This window comes from Neovison vison, chromosome 8 (assembly GCF_020171115.1).
Source record: "Neovison vison isolate M4711 chromosome 8, ASM_NN_V1, whole genome shotgun sequence".
Taxonomy (NCBI): Eukaryota; Metazoa; Chordata; class Mammalia; order Carnivora; family Mustelidae; genus Neogale; species Neogale vison.
Window position 1 is genome coordinate 11,890,042 of NC_058098.1, and position 19,828 is coordinate 11,909,869.

General features: G+C 45.0%; 1 protein-coding gene across 2 annotated transcripts in view; it reads right to left on the bottom strand.

Moving 5' to 3' along the window:
- ARFGEF2 (ADP ribosylation factor guanine nucleotide exchange factor 2) overlaps positions 1 to 19,828 on the bottom strand; it is a 101,171-nt gene that overhangs the window by 5,515 nt on the left and 75,828 nt on the right. For both annotated transcript variants that reach the window (XM_044262878.1, XM_044262879.1), the window contains exons 27-37: positions 19,035 to 19,207; positions 16,080 to 16,240; positions 14,899 to 15,029; positions 14,620 to 14,749; positions 12,076 to 12,211; positions 11,079 to 11,217; positions 10,915 to 10,969; positions 8,123 to 8,237; positions 5,370 to 5,500; positions 2,037 to 2,205; positions 603 to 741 (exon numbers count right to left, since the gene is read on the bottom strand). In XM_044262878.1, the coding sequence (XP_044118813.1) occupies positions 603 to 741; positions 2,037 to 2,205; positions 5,370 to 5,500; positions 8,123 to 8,237; positions 10,915 to 10,969; positions 11,079 to 11,217; positions 12,076 to 12,211; positions 14,620 to 14,749; positions 14,899 to 15,029; positions 16,080 to 16,240; positions 19,035 to 19,207 (1,479 nt within the window). The remainder of the gene's footprint in view (positions 1 to 602; positions 742 to 2,036; positions 2,206 to 5,369; positions 5,501 to 8,122; positions 8,238 to 10,914; positions 10,970 to 11,078; positions 11,218 to 12,075; positions 12,212 to 14,619; positions 14,750 to 14,898; positions 15,030 to 16,079; positions 16,241 to 19,034; positions 19,208 to 19,828) is intronic.

The window sequence follows — 19,828 nt, forward strand, 5'->3', positions numbered from 1 at the left end:
CAATCCAAGTCAGGAGAGCCTGATAATCCACATGATTCCAATACATTTCTCTTGGGAAGAAGGGAGGGTGGGAAGTTAGAGCTGACATCGCCCTAAGGGACTTCACTCCAGGCCTGCCGATTTTTTTTTTAAGATTTTATTTATTTATTTGAGAGTGAGAGAGTGACCATGAGTGGGGCAGTGGGGGAGCAGAAAAGCTGGGCTGTGCAGAGGGAGAGGGGGAAGCAGACTCCCTGCTGAGTGGGGATCCGGATGTGGGCCTTGATCCCAAGACCCTGAGATCACGACCTGAGCCGAAGGCAGATGCTTAACCAACTGAGCCACCCAGGTGCCTACTGATTCTGAGCTCTAAGCATTTCTTACTGTCTGTGTTTCTGAGCCTTAAGAAACTTACGGAAGAAATGAGGTCCCGCCCTATTCAGGGCATTAAGAAAAGTGAAACACAAGTGCCAGCAAATTAAAGGATGCAGCAAAAACGAAAGTAGATTGTGAGGAGGCTACCACATAGGTATTTTTCTCTTATTCTTTTCAATTCAGAGTATCCTTGTGATGCATTTTGTGTCTTATGGATAAGACATTTAATCAGAAACCAGTCTTCTTACGTTAAAAGTCGCTGCTGTATTTCCTCCCAGGAATCCCTGCGGTTCTCGTCGACATACATCCGAAACAGGATCCTCAGACAACAGGCCAGGCTGCTGGTTTCTTGCTTCAGAAGATTAGGTTTAGATTTGCCCTTAAAACCTAGAGATTAGACAGTCATATAAACAGTGCACACTTCTGGGATAATGCTGAGAAATCACGCATTACCTAGTTACTTTAGGGAACACCGAATGAAATAGTCCACATTCTTCTTTTTCAACTGAAGTTTAAGTGACATAATGTTACTCTTAATCACATCGCCTTAAACAAAGCAATATGAATCAGCCTCAGAGATGTGTGAACCACTCTCATAAGCAAAGCCTTATTGCAGGCAAAGGCATAAATCATCGAGACATGTTAAAGCCATAAAAAAAATGACATTATAAAATTGTGGATTAAAATAGGCATTTGGGAAGAAAACGAATGGCTATCCAGTAATGGTAACAAAAGTTGTATAAAGTATCTCTTTTGTGTAAAGTTCACGACATGGGACTCCCACTGTCACCTTACATATATCACTTACCTCCAGGGTTTATGTATGTATTTTTAGAGGTGGTCAAGAGAGAGAACCCCTAAAAGCCTCAGCTAATGTAGGACTGCTCTCTGTTTCTCCAAGACCACCAGAGTTTTTTTGTTTTTTTGTTTTTTTTAAAGATTTTTATTTATTTATTTATTTATTTGACAGAGAGAGAGAGAGATCACAAGTAGATGGAGAGGCAGGCAGAGAGAGAGATAGAGGGAAGCAGGCTCCCTGCTGAGCAGAGAGCCCCATGCGGGACTCGATCCCAGGACCCTGAGATCATGACCTGAGCCAAAGGCAGCGGCTTAACCCACTGAGCCACCCAGGCGCCCCAAGACCACCAGAGTTTTTATATCATATTTAACTACAGAATTTTATTTTATTATTTTTAAAGGATTTTATTTATTTATCTATTTGAGAGAGAGCAAGAGAGAGAGAACACAGTCGCGGAGGAGGAGCAGGCTCCCCGCCAAGCAGGAGCCTGACGTGAGGCTCAATCCCAGGACCCCAGGATAATGACCTGAGCTGAAGACAGATGCTAACCAACTGAGCCACCCAGGCACCCCAAATACATAATTTTAACCTAATGTAAAAAGTCTTGGTTTGCTAGATCCATTCAGTTGCTAGATCCATTCAGTCTCTATCTATCAATTCATTTTTCCAGCAAATACTTCCTGAAAGTCTCCCACGTGCCAGGCGGTAGTATTCCTGGTCCTGGGATGGAATGTATCCAGCATGTCCTCCTTTTCCCCTCCAGCATGAAAGATCTGGCAAGTTATTCCAGCTACGTGTACAGTATCAGGAGTTTCCCAAAGGCTTTAACACTTCAGGATGGTGACCAGTGCGGCCACCTGTCCTAGCTGCTGTGTGGCCTTACCTGCTCTCCACAGGACAGTGCGTTGCTCGTAATTGGAGTTGAAGGCCTTTGAGAATGAGTGGGACTCCTGCAGGCAGTCCAGCAGCTTGAAGAGGTGCTGGGAAGACATGCATTTGTACATGCCCTGATCCTCTGTTTCTATGTGGATCTCTGCGTCCAGTGTGTCTTGCTAGAAGGGGCGGGCGGGAGAGCTAAGTGAGGATGGGCTGGCTCTGGACATCGAGGCAGCCCTCACTCACCGGAAGTGAGTAAAATAGAAAAACAGAATCACACACCTCATTCCTCACCACCCTGAACATTTCTCTGTTAGGGTCTGCTCACTGGCCGGGGGAAGAATTACGCCCAGCTCCTGCCTGACATCAGGCTCTGCGGGCCCAAGTTTCTGTTCTGTCAGTACTGCCTTTGCTGTGTGAACGTGAGTATGTGCTTCTCCAGTTACTTCACCACAGGACTGCACTGTCCTCTCTTTATATTTTAGAACGAAATCAGAAAATGAGAAAGTCAAACTGTATTGTATGTGCTAGAAGGTGTGAGTCTCATAACACACTATGAAAGACGGAAACGGCTAAGCAAAGCCTGAGTGGGATCTTCAGCTTCACCAGATGATTAATGAATGTAGCAAGCTCAAAAACTGTGTTTTTCAAAAGTGAAGGGGGAAAAAATATAAAAATAGGTATAAAATGCTAGAAATTTTTATTGAATATGTCGCCCAAAATGGGAGACATACTTAGGGATTTTATATCTGTTGAGCCTTCTAGGAATGGATCTATCCTTCTTAATAAGCCAGAGATTAAAAAAATAGTAGTTTGTAGTATTCCCCAAATTGATATATAAATTCAGTGCAATCCTTATTGAAATCCCAGATTACTACTTTGCAGAAATTGACAAGCTGGGTCCTAAAATTCATATGGAAACACACGTGACACAGAATAGTCAAAACGATGTTGATAAAAGCAGCACAAAGTCCAAAAGACTCATACTTCCAATTCAAGACACTGTGGTATTGGCATAAAGATGGCCATATAGGTCAGTAGAACAGAACTGAAAGCCCAGAGATAAATCCTTATATTTAGGGTCAAGTGATTTCCCACATGGGTACCAGAACAATTCACTGGGGGAAAAACAGTCTCTCTGATAAACGGTGCTGGGACAACTTGATAGCCGTAGGCAAAAGAATAAAGGTCAATGAACTAAGCGAAACAAACATAAAGGAAACTAAAAAATGGATCAAAGACCAACACGTAAAAGCTACAATTATAAAACTCTTCAAGGAAAACATAGGACTAATCCTTGTTACCCTGAATTAGGCCATGCTTGCTTAGACAGACACTAAGATTACAAGGACTCAAGAAAAAACGGAAACCCAGACTTCATTAAATTAAAAATTTTTGTGCTTCACAGGCCACCATCAAGTAACTGGAAAGACAATGCACAGAATGGAAGAAAATAGTTGTAAATCATGTATCTGATAAGGGACTAGTATCCAGAATCTATAAAAACTCTTACGATTCAATGTTAGAAAGTTAAAATATTAAGAAATGAGCAAAGGATTTGAACTGACATCTCTCCAAAGATACACAAATGGCCAGTAAACACAGAAGATACTCAGTGTTACTAGTCACTAGGGAAATGGAAACCAACACCACGTGAGATACCACTTCCCACCCACAGAGATGATTGTGATAATTTAAAAAAAAAAAAAACAACAACAACCAAAAAAAACCAAACAAACAACCATTGATGAGGATGGGGAGAACCTAGAGCCTTTATCCATTGTGGCTGGGAAGGTAAAACAGGATAGCTGTTCTAGAAGAGTCTGGCAGTTCCTCAAAAAGATAGGCACAGAGTTAATGTATGACCCAGCAATTCTACTCTTAGGTACATGCTCAAGAGAATTTTTTTTTTTAAAGATTTTATTTATTTATTTGACAGAGAGATCACAAGTAGGCAGAGAGGCAGGCGGGGAGGGAGGGAGCAGGCTCCCAGCTGAGCAGAGAGCCCAATGTGGGGCTCGATCCCAGGACCCCAGGATCATGACCCGAGCCGAAGGCAGAGGCTTAACCACTGAGCCACCCAGGTGCCCCCATGCTCAAGAGAATTAAAAACATGTCCACATAAAAACATATACAAACGTTCCCAGCAGTGTTATTCATCATAGCTGGACAAGGGAACATCCGTCTGTCAACGACGACTGAATGAACAAAATGTGGTACCATACAATGGAATATTATTTTATATATGAACACACATACACACTTACGGAGTAACATGGATGTTAAGATGCTATAGGTACAGACTGCAGCGTGCATGAACTTGGAAAACATTACGCTCAGTGAAAGAAGCCGGACACAAAAGCTCGCATTTGACATGATTCCAGTAATAGAAAATATATCCAGATTAGGCAAATCCACAGAGACAGAAAGGAAATTAGTGGTTCTCAAGGACTGGACTGAGGAGGGAAGGGACAGTGACTGCTAATGGTTAGGGCATTCCCTTCAGCAGTGATAAAAATATTCTGGAATTAAACAGGGGTGATGTTTGCACAACTCTGTGAATATACCAAAACTCTGAACATTCATTCACGGATCTGCTAGCCCCTGGAGCACTGACATTTACAACCTACGGTGTAATGTTACTGTCCAACTTTTGGATACCTAAGCCTCTGTCTCCAAGGATAACATATTATATAAAAAGCTGTGCATACAAAACAAAAAAGTAAAGTTTAAATGAAAACTGGTATCTTTATTCATACATTTTTCTCTCTCATTTATGGTTAAACTGTATGCCAGTTATGAGGAAGAGTCCCCCTGATTAATAACACTCTTTTTTCGGGGCGCCTGGGTGGCTCAGTGGGTTAAGCCTCTGCCTTCGGCTCAGGTCATGATCCCAGGGTCCTGGGATCGAGCCCCGCATCGGGCTCTCTGCTCTGCAGGAGCCTACTTCCTCCTCTCTCTCTGCCTGCCTCTCTGCCTACTTGTGATCTCTGTCAGATAAATAAAGAAAAAAATCTTTAAAAAAAAAAAAAAACACACTCTTTTTTCAAAGCACCAAGGTGGGGAGGATGGCATGTGACTAGGGGATGCTAGTAAACTGACTTTCTGGGAAATTTAAAGAAAAAAAGCCCTGATTTTTAGTGTTTGCTGACTGCCATGGTATAAATACTCCCATGGCAACCAATTTCTCAAGCCACCAATAGGGCATGACTGAAGGCAGGGCTGGGGAGAGGCGAGCACGACGGGCTCCCGTGAGCCACAGCGAGCTGGCCCCAGCGCAGCACCGCACCCGAGCAACCTCCCCACACACGAGGACGCCCCTCACGGCTGGTCGTCTTACCTGGGCAGCAACCATGTGCTCTGCATCCTCCTTCTTGCTCGTTGCGGGGTAGAACACGATGTTGTCGATGGTCTGTATCAATTCCAGCTGGACCACACACTTGATGAGGAGGCTGGCAAACAGTTTCTGATCTATATTAGATGATAAAGATTAACCCTAATAATGATTCAGCCAGTGTTGGATAAGTACTCCCCGAGCTCCTACTACGTGTCAGGCAGGCATAGCTCTTGAGGCTGTGGCGGAACAGTGGAGAAGCCGGACAAAACCCCAGCGCAGAGAGACAATAAACAGGATCTTTAAGTCTAAGGTACAGAATGTCAGATGACGACCACAAAGGTAAGAATGGGGAGGAGGGAGAGGGGGTGTCGGGGTGGGGCTGTGAGTTTATATGAGCTGGTCAGGAAAGGGCTCCCTGCCAATGGGATGCCTGAGCAAGGACCTGAGGGGAGGGGTCAGCTACGCAGGGACCCCATCTTCCAACCAGCTGCTCTGCCACCTGCCAGACTCCTACAGACAGCTCTGGACGGTGGCCTAAGCACCCCAGGCCCCAGATTCCTGCAGCAGCCGGACTCCCCAAAGTGGCTGCCAGTCAGTGTGAGGGGCAGGGGCGGGGCTCTTTTCCGCTCTTAGTTCCCTACGGCTGTCCGTCTGCTCTGGAGGTAGTATCCTCTTTCTGTATCTGCTTCGGTTTCCCTCAAGAGTCCCCCTTTACCTCTTCTAGTGGTTAGCCATCTTCGACTAGCTAATAATTCTTTAGGTGGCATCTTCTCTGTTCAAATTATTGGTGTGGTTTCTGTCTACTGACTAGAAGCTGGCTAATATTTCCTCCCTCCACCTTTGTCTTCCCACTCCCTGGGCTCAGGGCGGCCCATGTCGGGAACTTCACTAGTGTTGATTGGATATAATAAAAGTAGAGATTCCTTATTCAACTTATTATTATAGAATCAGAATGTTGAAAATATTAAAGCGTTCAGTGATGGCAAATGAGGATGGGTCATCTCATCTGTTAAACTGTGTGTGTGTATTTATACTAATTCTCCAGCAGAATCAGTTTTAATTAAAGAAGAACATGGTGCAGTTGCAGCACATGTGCATTTAACTTATGCCAATTCAGTGACGTCACCTTGGACCAAAAATGAAAAGAAAAGAAGAAACAGTCCAAGTGGTGTGAGACTGTGCCCGCCGCCCCGCTCACTGTACTGACACCCACACGGCGGGCTCGGTGGGGACAAAGTAAACATGTTCCCAGGAGGAAGGGCAGGGCTCTCAAGTCCCAGGTCCCTCTCAGAGTACAGACCTCTCGCTGCACCAAGAGTGGCTCTGTTTCAAGAACTGTATGCGTGCACCGCTCCCCCCGCCCCCCCCAAGCCAAGCTTTTCTCTGGAGCTGCTGAGGCAGGAGACTTGCTCCCCGGCCCCGGCGGCAGATACTGAGGAACAGCGTGCGAGTGTCCGACATGCCGTCTTTTTAATGGATTTGCGGGTGGTTATGCTGGTTGGGGACCACGCATGGCTGTGTCTAATACCCCGCTGCGGAAGTTAACGGCAGCGTCAACGCGGACGGCCGGCACGAGGAGAAGAGGGTAGGACTGCTCTGAAGAAAAGCACCAGGGCCACAGCTAGAAAAAGAGCAGACCACGAAACCAGGAGTGTTCCAGTTTCTCAGTCCGCCAGAAGCGTGTCTGAGTCCCAACCCTACTCCACAGGGGCAAGTCATGTTATCTCTCTCGGTCCCAGATCACACAAATGTAAACAACAGCACCTCCTCAAAGTGCTCGAGGGACGATTACACGAGGTCACACACATGAAACACACAGAGCAGTGCCTGCCTCAGAGCAACTGTTAAATGCATTTTTTTTAAACAACAGTAAACATAGTAAACAGCAAAACATAACCACAGTAAAACATAACCTCTTTGCCACAAGAGGCAAAGTGATAGAAGTAATCTGAAACTCATGTCCAGAAAAGGGATCTCTAACACATAAAAAGCTCCCCCAAACCAATAAAAAGATGAACAGCCAATACAAAATGAGGACCAATTTGAACAGATGATGCAAAAACAAAGGTTCTTAAACACATGAAAAACTGCTCAGTTTCCCTTAAAATTAGAAAACCGCAATAAAAATTACTCCAAAGATAGGAAACATCACCTACGTGTTCCTGAGGGTCATGTAAACTGGTACAACCTTAACGGGCAGGAATCTGTAATTATGTGTCAAAATGACAAGTGCACCTCACCCAGCAGTCCTACTGCTAGGAATTCATTATACAGACACACATATTAGGGGATTCAGGGTAGTACTGTTTCTAACAGAAAAAGATGGGGAATAATATAAATGTCCATTAGTACGAACCCAATTAAGCACATCATAATACATCTATACCCTGGGATGACATACAATAAATAGTATAAAAGAATGTGAAAGTTTTTAGGTACTGATTTTGAATGGTCTCAAAAATACACTATAAAAAGGACAGGAGGCTTCGTGAGTGTGTGTGTGTGTGTGTGTGTGTGTGTGTGTGTGTGTGTACACATATGCATGTGTTTATGGCTCTGCTATTTCTTGCATATGGATACAATTAGAAATGCACATAAACTGGTAGCACTGGCTGGCAGGGACTGGCAGACTAAGGCATGGGGTGGAAGAAAGGCTTATCATGTTCACCCTTTGTACCTTCTGAATATTTGAATTATGTAAACATGGTATCTATTTAAAATAAATAGATGAAAACAACTAGAAAATGTGGCCTTACTTGCATAAGGTCTACCTTTCCAGCTGTCATCGGTCGGGTTAGAGAGTTGGCTCTGGCCTCTCTCAGAGGCGTTTTTATCTATGCTGCTTAGAGACTGGCGGTCCAGATCCATATCCTGAAAGTTAACCCAAAGAGAAATACAATGTTCACTTTCTTTATCCACAATTCAGTATCTGGGTAGAGATGTGCCTGTTTTGACACTGTTGGCACAACTTGAATTTAGGTGTCTGGCTTAGCTTGAAGTACAGTTACACTGCCTGCTTAACTAGGCTGCATAGGACAGATTACGAATGTAGTGTATTTTCTCCCTCCCATTAAAATTTCACATTTTCTTATTTGTACTTTGAAGGTGTTTCTCTATGTATCAATGATTTAACAATGAGTGTGACATGGGGCACCTGGGTGGCTCAGTTAGTTAAGCATCCAACTTTTTTTTTTTTAAGATTTTATTTATTTATTTGACAGAGAGGGAGTGAGTATAAGCAGGGGGAGCAGGAGAGGGAGAAGCAGACTCTTCACTGAGCAGGGAGTCTGATGCAGGGCTCGACCCCAGGACCCTGGGATCATGACCTGAGCTGAAGGCAGACACCTAACTGACTGAGCCACTCAGATGCCCCCAAAGCATCAGACTCTTGATCTCAGCTCTTGATCTCAGGGTTGTGAGTTCAAACCCTGAGTTGGGCTTCATGCTTGGTGTGGAGCCTACTTAAGAAACAAACAAAATAATGAGTATGGCAAATTAATGAGGACAAGCTCAAAAACAAACTAGTAATAGCTTTTTAAAACATTGACAGAGGGCCCCTGGGTGGCTCAGTGGGTTAAGCCGCAGCCTTCGGCTCAGGTCATGATCTCAGGGTCCTGGGATCGAGTCCCGCATCGGGCTCTCTGCTCAGCAGGGAGCCTGCTTCCCTCTCTCTCTCTCTCTGCCTGCCTCTCTCTCCGTCTACTTGTGATCTATCTCTGTCAAATGAATAAATAAAATCTTTTAAAAAAAAAATAAAACACTGACAGATGTCAGTTAACAAAAGATGTTTAAATAAGGTGCTTCATTTTTTAAGTTGCTATATCCCAGATGCCTTTTTTTTTTTTTTAAGTAGGTTCCACACCCAACGTGGGGCTCTAACTCACAAACCTGAGCTTAAGAATTGCATGCTGCCCTGACTGAGTCAGGCAGGTGTCCCCCAAATGCCCTTTAAAATCTGATGGCCAGGGGCACCTGGGTGGCTCAGTTGTCTGAGTGGCTGCCTTTGGCTCAGGTCATGATTCCAGGGTCCTGGGATCGAGCCCTGTGTCGGGCTTCCTACTCAGTGGAGAGCCTGTTTCTCCTTCTCCCTCTGCCTGCTGCTCTGCCTACTTGTGCCCTCTATCTCTCTGTCAAATAAATAAATAAATAAATAAATCTTAAAAAAAAAAAAAAATCTGATGGCCTTACAGTTATCTGGGAATAGAAGTTAATAATACAAAACCCCTGTGCACCAAGGTATTTAAAAGTGAGACTTGAATCAGAACTTCTCTATATGGCCTCACACAGAAAATAAGAACCACTATCTCACAGGTGTGGAGGAAAGCATTCTTTATTTAAGAGGATAATAAATAAGGATAATTATATCAAGGCGTTACTTCTTTTTTTTTTTTTTTAAAGATTTTATTTATTCATTTGACAGAGAGAGATCACAAGTAGGCAGAGAGGCAGGCAGACAGAGAGAGGAGGAAGCAGGCTCCCTGCTGAGCAGAGAGCCCGATGCGGGACTCGATCCCAGGACCCTGAGATCATGACCTGAGCCCAAGGCAGCGGCCTAACCCACTGAGCCACCCAGGCGCCCCTCAAGGCGTTACTTCTATCAGCAAAACACCAGGACTGAGTGTTCAACAAGGGAGAATTCGTTAAATAGATTACAATAACGTACAGTCACTGAAAAATATGCTCTCAAAGAATATTTAGGAATATGGAAAGGGCACCTGGGTGGCTCAGTGGGTTAAGCCTCTGCCTTCAGCTCAAGTCATGATCTCAGGATCCTGGAATCGAGCCCCGCGTTGGGCTCTCTGCGCATTGGGCTCTCTGCTCAGCAGGGAGCCTGCTTCCTCCTCTCTCTCTGCCTACCTCTCTGCCTATTTGTGATCTCTCGCTGTCAAATAAATCTCAAAATAAAATAAAATAAAATAAAAATATGGAAAAATGCTCACATGTTGTTAGGTAAATTATGTGCCAAGTATGCCCAAATTTCAAACATGTGTGGGTTAGATATGTGCCGTTACACAAAGAAAAAACTAGAAAGGTAAACTGTGGTTTTTACTGGGTGAGGTGACTTAATTTTTGTACTTTCCAAAACAAATGCTAACGAACAGATATAGTATTAAAGCTTGCCCTTTTTTGTTTTTGAAGTCATCTCTACCCCCAACGTGGGGCTTAAACTCACGACCCTGAGATTAAAAGCTGCAAGCTCCACCACCGAGCCAGCCAGGTGCCCCTAGTTTTTTTTAAGATTTTATTTATTTATTTGACAGACACAGATCACAAGTAGGTGGAGAGACAGGCAGAGAGAGAGACGAGGAAGCAGGCTCCCCACTGAGCGGAGAGCCCGATGTGGGGCTCGATCCCAGGACCCTGGGATCATGACCTAAGCCGAAGGCAGAGGCTTTAACCCACTGAGCCACCCAGGCACCCCGTGCCCCTAGTTTTTAAATCTTATAATCTTTTTTACTCACTTCCCATCAGAAAAGCATAAACTCGGATTGCTTAATTTTATGCTCTAACAGGAGATCAGAGAAAAAAAAACAACAAAGAATCCTACCAAATGTTTTTCTGACGAATCTTCCTCCATTCCTGCAGGTCTCCAGGTCAGCAAGCTGAAGGGAACGCAAGAGAAGGAAAATGATCCATCTGAAAGGCAACCTGGGAGTCTTAAGATGTCTGCCGCGCATGGAAATCAACAGCAAGAGGCACATGCGCACTCACACGTGTGGGATGGTGGTTTTGAAGATATCCAGCATGCAGATGCACGTCTCATCCCAGACTTCTGGGCTGAATTTCTCCCCATTGGATATGACTAAGTTTTCTAAGCAATTGGTACCTGACCGAGCCAACTGCTCATTATCTGCAAAATAAAGTGATATTCATCACCAAACTTCCACTGCGATTTTCATTCCCACCAGGGCACCGAGGCTTCCTATCATGGCGTGGAGATGACATGACGCAGGGCGGGGTTAGTGGGGGGCGGGTTCTGCAGGCTCTTATTTAAGGAAGCAACATTCCCGACGGTATTACAACCTTTATTGTTTAAGCAGGCTCTAAAGAGATAAAATTATTTATCACAGCTTTATTGCTAGGGGATGGAAGAAGGTCAGTTTGTGACTTAATTAACTGGTTTCTTATATGATGAATGGTAAAAGATGGAAATATTAGACCAGCGTTTCTCTAAATTTCGTCCCTCAAACACTGCCATACTGGTATTAACTATTTTATCCTTTATTTTAAAACTGAGTCACTTTTTGGAAAAACTTAACACCCTGAAGCTTTGTCCTAAGCCAAAACTATCTATAGAATCCAGATCAGATGGGCTAGTGGATATTTTTCCTAGTATGCACTCTCTCAGCAAGTACTCAAATGGAAATATTCACTGATGAAGCTGTTGCTACCTGACCCCCATTGTACATTTTAAAAACATTACAGAAAATTTCAAATGTAGACAAAAGTAGAAAAAAACAGTATAATATATAAAGGCACATTTTCTAAGATATAATAGTAATTACAAACAATCTTTAAGAAGTGCTTTATAAACTGGCTCGGGGAGATTGTTTTTATGCTCCAATTATGTAAAAATACACATTTTCCCCAATTAAATTATATACTGTAATTCCTTGGGCATTACCTTCTTGCTTTTACATATTGAAAAAATTCAACTCCCATTAAAAATTAAGGCAAGAAGAATGACAGCCAGAGACATAGCAAGTACCTTGTTTCACACACCACTGCAACTGTGCAAACACATCAGAAAGAAGTACTTCATTCAGAGCTTCATAAAACTGGGTGAACACGTCACAGATGGCATAGAGGGCGTGATTGCAAGTTGTCGTCATCCACTCAGATTTCTGAAAAAACAAAAAGGTATGTTGAGAGGCTACTCTCCTTGTGGGGAGATGGGCACTCTCCTACATGATGGGCACAGCCGTTCTGGTGTGCAACCTGGCAGTATCCGTCAATAGTCTTTATAACACTCACACCTACAGGTGTAGGAACAGGGCTGGCAGGAACAGACTCTAAGGAAAGAATCAAAGATCTGGGGCGCCTGGGTGGCTCAGTGGGCTAAGCCTCTGCCTTCAGCTCAGGAAGTGATCTCGGAGTCCTGGGACTGAGCCCCACATGGGGCTCTCTGCTCAGCAGGGAGCCTGCTTCCCCCTCCACCGCCTGTCTCTATGCCTACTTGTGATCTCTCTCGGTCAAATAAATAAATAAAAATCTTAAAAAAAAAAAAAAAGAATTGAAGATCTGAGTGTGAAGGTCTGTGAATAAAGATGTTTATACCACAATGACATTTACACGCTGAAAACACAGATATGAACCAATACCCAGCAAGGCAGCAACTGAATTAAGTACATCTACATGAGAGGATATTAACACACTCATTCAAAGTGATACTGACAAAAAGTTGTAATGATCTGGAAAAAGTGAATATGAGATTATGCTAACTACACCTTTTTACACCAAAAATTTATCTCTGATAATTTTTTTTTTAAAGATTTTATTTATTTATTTGACAGGCAGAGATTACAAGTAGGCTGAGAGGCAGGCAGAGAGAGAGGAGGAAGCAGGCTCCCCGCCGAGAAGAGAGCCCGATGCGGGGCTCAATCCCAGGACCCCGGGATCATAACCTGAGCCGAAGGCAGAAGCTTTAACCCACTGAGCCACCCAGGTGCCCCTATCTCTGGTAATTTCATGGCAGTATTTCAAGTATTTAATATAGAGAGAGATTCAGAAAATCATCGAATAGGGAGGGGTGGGTACTGCTAAACAAGATTCTAAAAGTGGAAGCCATAAGTGGAAAGACTGCTCTAAAAGCTAAAATTTTCTAAAATGAGAAGAAAATGAGCATAACAAAGTGGGCAAAATCATCTGCAATTTATGTAAGGACATGCTACTTTATGTATACACTGAAAAGCTCTTAAAACAATAGGAAAGAGGTGACTAACTCAAGAGACGGACTAAGGATGTGAAAAACCAATTCATAAAAGAAGAAATGTGAATTAGTAAAGTGAAAAAAAGTATGCAACCTCATTAGCAATTAAACAACTATGAGACAGGGGCACCTGGTGCCTCAGTCGGTTGAAGGTCTGACTCTTGGTTTCTCAGGGTCATGAGATCGAGTCCCATGTTGGGCTCCACGCTGGGCATGGAGTCTGCTTAAGATTCTCCTTCTCCTGGGACACCTGGTGGCTTGGTCAGTTAAGTGTCCAGCTCTTGATTTTGGCTCAGGTTGTGGTCTCTGGGTGTCTGGCTCCCTGCTGAGCAGGTTAGTCTGTTTCTCTCTCTCTCTCTCCCCGCTCCTCCCCCTGCCACTTCCTCTGTTCACATGTGATCTCAAATAAATAAATTAAAAAAAAAAATTCTCTCTGCTCCTCCCTACTCCCTCATGCACGTGCACTCTCTCTAAAAAAGAAAAACAAAACAAAAATACTGAGGCCGCTTGGCTAGCTCAGATGGAAGAAGGTGTAACTCTGTTTCCGGATCATGAGTTCGAGCCCCATGTGAGGTGCAGAGAGCCAGGGAGAGCCACGGTGGGCATGGAGAAACAGGGATGCTCACGCACTGCTCAAGTATAAATGGCTGCAAATTTATTTGTAAGTAACTTACAAGAACGTATCAAAGGCCTCAGTAATGTGCAAGCTCCAAACCTGATACACCAGTTGCCCCAAGTAAACAAAGAAAAGTACAAAGGTAGGGGCTAAGAACGTTCATTTCAGGGCTAAGAAAAACTGGAAATAATTTCTTATGGACCAGGGGACATGTGCAGCTAGAAATATTTTGCAGCTTTGAAAAAACATCATGGAAGACTCAGGATTGTAGAGAAGCACTCATGTCTTAAGTTGAAAAGGCAGTTTATGGTGCGTGTGCTGGCATTCCTTTTTTTTTTCTTAAGATTTTTTATTTTTTATTTTATTTTATTTTTTTAAAAGATTTTATTTATTTGACAGACAGAGATCACAAGTAGGCAGAGAGGCAGGCAGAGAGAGGGGGAAGCAGGTCCCCAAGAGGCAGAGAGCTCAATGCAGGGCTAGATCCCAGGACCCAGGGATCATGACCTGAGCCAAAGGCAGAGGCTTAACCAGCTGAGCCACCCAGGCGCCCTGGCGGTTTCCATTTTAAAATACACCCCCGAAGCTCGAAGGGTAAGACTTGCATGGGGATCATGATGCAACCCTGCAACAGACGAAAGCAGAGAGCCCTGTCCCACTCCCACCCCCACCGCCGTGTCCAGGGCACTGCTTCAGTCATCACCTACCTCCGACTGCTGCTCAGGGAGTTTCATATTGTCAAAAATCCTGAACACGATTCTGAACAGGTCCTGCCACCAGTGCTTTTCAAAGGTGTGACCGTAGCTCTTCATGATCTCAAACATGACCGTGAGTCCTCTGGAGGAACAAAGTCAGGCGCAGAGAGGGAATGGGGCGGGGGGAGAGGAAAGAACAGCAGAGAAGAGAGGGTAGAGCATGGGGTCAGGTGAGCAGGTGACTGAGGCTCATTCTGTGGCGAAAGGGGCACCATCCTGGGACATGGTTACCTTGTCCGAACATCTAGCTTGCATCTGTTAATGATGCAGGAGAGCTCAAACAGGATGGGGAACCAGCCTCGGACCCAGACCCTGTCGCCAGGAGCCACATTCATGTCATCGCTGGTGTATTCTTGTAGCACCTGCCGGGAGAGTCACCTCTCAGATGCAGACTATGCAAGCAAAGGAAGAAACTAAAAGGGAACTACACGAAGATCAAGACCCCACACATTTCCTCCTCTAACAACAACCATTCAGCAAGGGCAGGATAGGAAATCCCCAGGAGGCAAACATAAGCCTCTCCCAAGTACATATGAGCAGTTATGCCTACGGACCTTCGTGGGTTTTGGAATAAGCTGAGTGGGCAGATCACTGCTAAGTTAACTGAGGCACTAGAACATGAAGTCAGCTGCCCAAGGTCATGCAGCTCGGAGCTGGCAGTCTTTCCCAGTCTGGATGTGAAGCTCCACTCCCTGCCCTACCTCTGGGATTTTGAGCCCTTCGATCTGTAATCACTCTTGAAGCGAGGTACTGTCTGTTGTAATGAAATTTCTTTATCGGCTCTGATTACCCAACATGAGGCAATTTCTCTCTGAGCCTGTGTCAATGCCCCTGGTATAGCGGGGACATAATTGCCAATCTCATAGGTCTGATGTGGAAACTAAACACATCGATACACAGAAAAGATATGAAGGAGGGATCTGTATCATAGTTTAGATGTGCTTATTTCTACCCAATTTCAGTGTCCGAGACTGCTATTTAAACCAAGTGGGCCTTTTCGGAAAGGTGAGACATAAAAGTCCCAAACATTTCTGGGAGAAAACAAGGTGATTTTAAAAATTGTAACTTCTCAGCCATGTCACAATGGTAAAATCTCATTTCCTTAAGAGGGAGGTTTGTTTCCTTTCAAACAGAAACGTCTAGCTTCTTCAGCTTTGCCACAATTCAAAGCTAAATACTATTATCTTCTACAAAACCAGTTCACAGAACACTAGGTAGAAGTTCAGTAGGAGTAAAAGAAGTAATTTCATACATGCAAAACGAGATAAGGGGTAGAACCCCAGTAACAGGCAGCATTTTGAAGTGAATGCCCAGTTTTGGGGCAACATGCATTTCTAAAAGTGTAGCGGGGAACGCTCTTTGCGATTCCTTTTCTCCTCAGTGCCCAGGAGGCAGGAGAGGAAGCGACGTACCCGAGGCCTCTCGGAGACGTATTTCCCGCAGAAGCGGATGAGCCGGATGGCCTCCATGCTCGTGTCGGGGAAGGCCGCGTTGCAGGCGAACTCTGACAAGCACTTCACAGCGTCCTGAAAGGAATCGATGGCTGCAGGGAAATGGTGCTGGAAGATAGTTGCTGTGGAAACAAAGCCATGTTTTTCATAAGACCAGAGACTTACAAATGGGGATCCAACACCTCCCACCCTGAGGGGACTACTTCTGTGAAAATCTAAGAAAAGCATGTCACTCTCTCTAGGAGACAGCATTTCTTATTAAATTGTTCAGGAAATCAATTAAGAATGAATCGACTGGGCACTGCCTCGGCTAAACTGGTTTCTGAGCTCCAGTACTTTCACTCATTCATTCATTCACTCATTCATTCATCCACCCATCCAGCCAGTCAGCCATCAGACATTCACTGAGTGCCAACTAAGAGCAAAGCACAGCTGTGGGCCCTTGGGACAGAGGTAACCAATGCAATTTCCTGCTTCACGATACTCGTGCTCCAATGGGCAAGACAGACAATAATCGCCTAAGCCAATACATATATAAAATATAAAATAATCTGAGGTTGGGTGAGTGCTGGGTGAGAGGAAAGAAGGCAGCAGGGGCTGCTTCGGCTGGGGGTCAGAGAAGGACTCTCTGAAGAGGCCCTGTCAAGTGTCCCCAAGGAAGTGAGAGAGGATAAGCCACGAGAAAATCAAGTTTCACCAGGATACCAAGGTGTCCGTTTCAACTTCAGCTATTTTAGGTTGGAGGAAATGGGTAGGATAAACACTGCTCTGTGTGTGAGGTTGGCCCTCAGTGGTCTGCCTGATGGAAGCTCTAGCCCTGGTTCAGTGACCCTGAGCACTCTCCTTTAACTCCCTGGCCGTCCCCATCCCAGGACCACACCGCGTGCTACCTGGGTGGAATGCTATGAAGACAAAAGGAGATAAAGAATGTCAATGAGCTAAGGGTGAAAGGCAATTCAGAAATTCAGAAGTCTAAGGTCTTCTAAAATCCTATGAACATCACCTAAGACAAAATGTAAGTAGCAAGAAGCTTCTTAAGAGTTGGGTTAAGGGGCGCCTGGGTGGCCCAGTGGGTTAAGCCACTGCCTTCGGCTCAGGTCGTGATCCCAGGGTCCTGGGATCGAGCCCCGCATCGGGCTCTCTGCTCAGCAGGGAGCCTGCTTCCTCCTCTCTCTCTGCCTGCTTCTCTGCCTGCTTGTGATCTCCGTCTGTCAAATAAATAAATAAAATCTTTAAAAAAAAAAAGAGTTGGGTTAAAGCCTCTGCCTTCGGCTCAGGTCATGATCCCGGGGTCCTGGGATCGAGCCCCACATCAGGCTCTCTGCTCAGCGGGAGCCTGCTTCCTTTCCTCTCTCTCTGCCTGCCTCTCTGTCTACTTGTGATCTCTGTCTGTCAAATAAATAAATAAAATCTTAAAAAAAAAAGAAGAGTTAAAAGATCTCGGGACGCCTGGGTGGTTCAGTTAGTTAAGCTGCTGCCTTCGGCTCAGGTCATGATCCCAGGGTCCTGGGATCAAGTCCCACATTGGGCTCCTTGCTCACCGGGGAGTCTGCTTCTGTCTCTGCCTCTGCCTGCCGCTCTGCCTGCTTGGGCTCTCTCTCGCTCTCTTTCTGACGAACAAATAAATAAATGAAACTTAAAAAAAAAAAAAAGAGTTAAAAGATCTCAAAAAAGATGAAAGCTAATCTGATGTTTTCTTACCGTTACAAAGGCCAAGAGGAGCAAATAGCCTGTGGTGTGATGACAGGCAGGACCAGGGCCATCTGGTCAGTCCAGAAGAGAGAGACACGGCGTCAACTCTGGGCTGACTTGTCTGGGAGTGAACCCTGCCCCACTACTTCCTAACTGTGTGACCTCAGGCAAGTTATTCTACTTTACTTTTCCGTCCCTCAGCTTCCTCTCTGGGCAACTGTGGGGAGTATTGGCACAGCCAGTTCTCGTTACTCATGGTAGTTGTGTTCTAGAAGTTGACTGTGAACACTGACCACGCCCCCAGGGCAGAGCCACTGTTCCCAGGGGAGGTGTGGAGGTAGGTTCTGCGAGCCTCTGGTCACCATGTTTTAAGTAACCAATCAATGCAGAACTTTGCTTCATGTGTGTTTCCACACGTAAGACATAGTTATTTTATACATAGTATTGGGTTCAACACTGAACTTTTGGCCAATAGCACTTTAACTCAAGCTTGAATGAAGCTTATCAAAAACATACATTTTCTCTATAAGGCACATCATAGCCTTCCTGTGCTCAGGGACACCAGACAGCACTGTGCTTCAGGGCTATTTTATTTATTTATTTTTGCTTTAAAGATTTTATTATTTATTTGACAGAGAGAGAGATAGCGAGAGAGGGGATACAAGCAGGGGAAGAGGGAGAGGGAGAAGCAGGCTCTCTGCTGAGCAGGGAGCCTGATGCGGGGCTCGATCCCTGGACCCTGGGATCATGAACTGAGCTGAAGGCAGATGCTTAACTGACTGAGCCACCCAGGCGCCCCCTTCAGGGCCATTTAAAATGGGACCAACAAAAAGATGGTGGCAGTAAGTAAACCATGGAAAGGACATTTACTTAATTATAGTGAGAGAGCTGAAACAAGAAGGCAGAGAGTCGCCTTGTTAGCCTGGGCTGGGAACACGTGCCTGGATGACTCAAGTACATCCCCGCTAAATGCACACACATGTCCACAAACAACCAAGAAAGCACCGGGAGCACTGGTTTTGTGGTTGCGAATAATGAGATTCGACTGTGCTTCCTTCACAGGGTTTCTGTGCACATGTCTAAGCACATGTTAAGAGCTCAGAACACCTCCTGGCACGTTATCGTGTCACGGTAGACCTAAACAAGGAAGCCTCTTTGCAGAGTAAAACAGGAAATAAGTGGTCACCCTTCTAGGTTTGCAGGTGTGACATTAGAGTCACTTACTGACGATGTGGCCCGTGGTCTGGAAGGCCAGCTCCACAATGTTCCCGTCGTGATCTGAGGCTGCCTGGTGGAACACAGCGAAGATGTTCTTCCAGCCCGAGCGGATGTTGGCTGCTTGGGAGTTCACCATCTGCGCAACACAGCGGATCACCATGTCCCGGATGGTCGGAGACCTAAGGAAAGAACGGGGCAGCCATGTCATTTGTACTCTGAACAGAGAAAGAGAAATGAACATGGAAAAACCTGCATTTTGGGGGCAACTGGGTGGCTCGGTGGGTTGAGCCTCTGCCTTTGGCTCAGGTCATGAACTCAGGGTCTTGGGATCGAGCCCCGCATAGGGGCTTGCTTCCCCCTCCCCCTCTGCCTGCCTCTCTGCCTACTTGTGATATCTCTCTCTCTCTCTCAAATAAATAAAGTCTTAAAAGAAAAACCTCATTTTTATTCTTCTATTTTTATTTTTTTGGAGCTGGACATGGGGCTTCAACTCATGAGCCTGAGGCAAAGACCTGAGCAACGGTGGGATGCTTAACTGAGCCATACAGATGCCCTCCCCCCCGACAAAAAAATGCATTTTTAAAAGCGGATTTTACATAGTAATCCACATTCACTAAAAAAAAAAAATTAAACTAGATACAACAACAAAAAACATTAAGACAATCACTGGGCAGACAGTCAGATGCTTTCCCAGCACCACCCTCCCACCTCCTTGGTAAGAGAACTCTGATTTCAAAAAAAAAGAGAATTCTGATTTCAAGCAGGCAGCAACATGCCTGACCTCAGGGAGCCAGTCATGA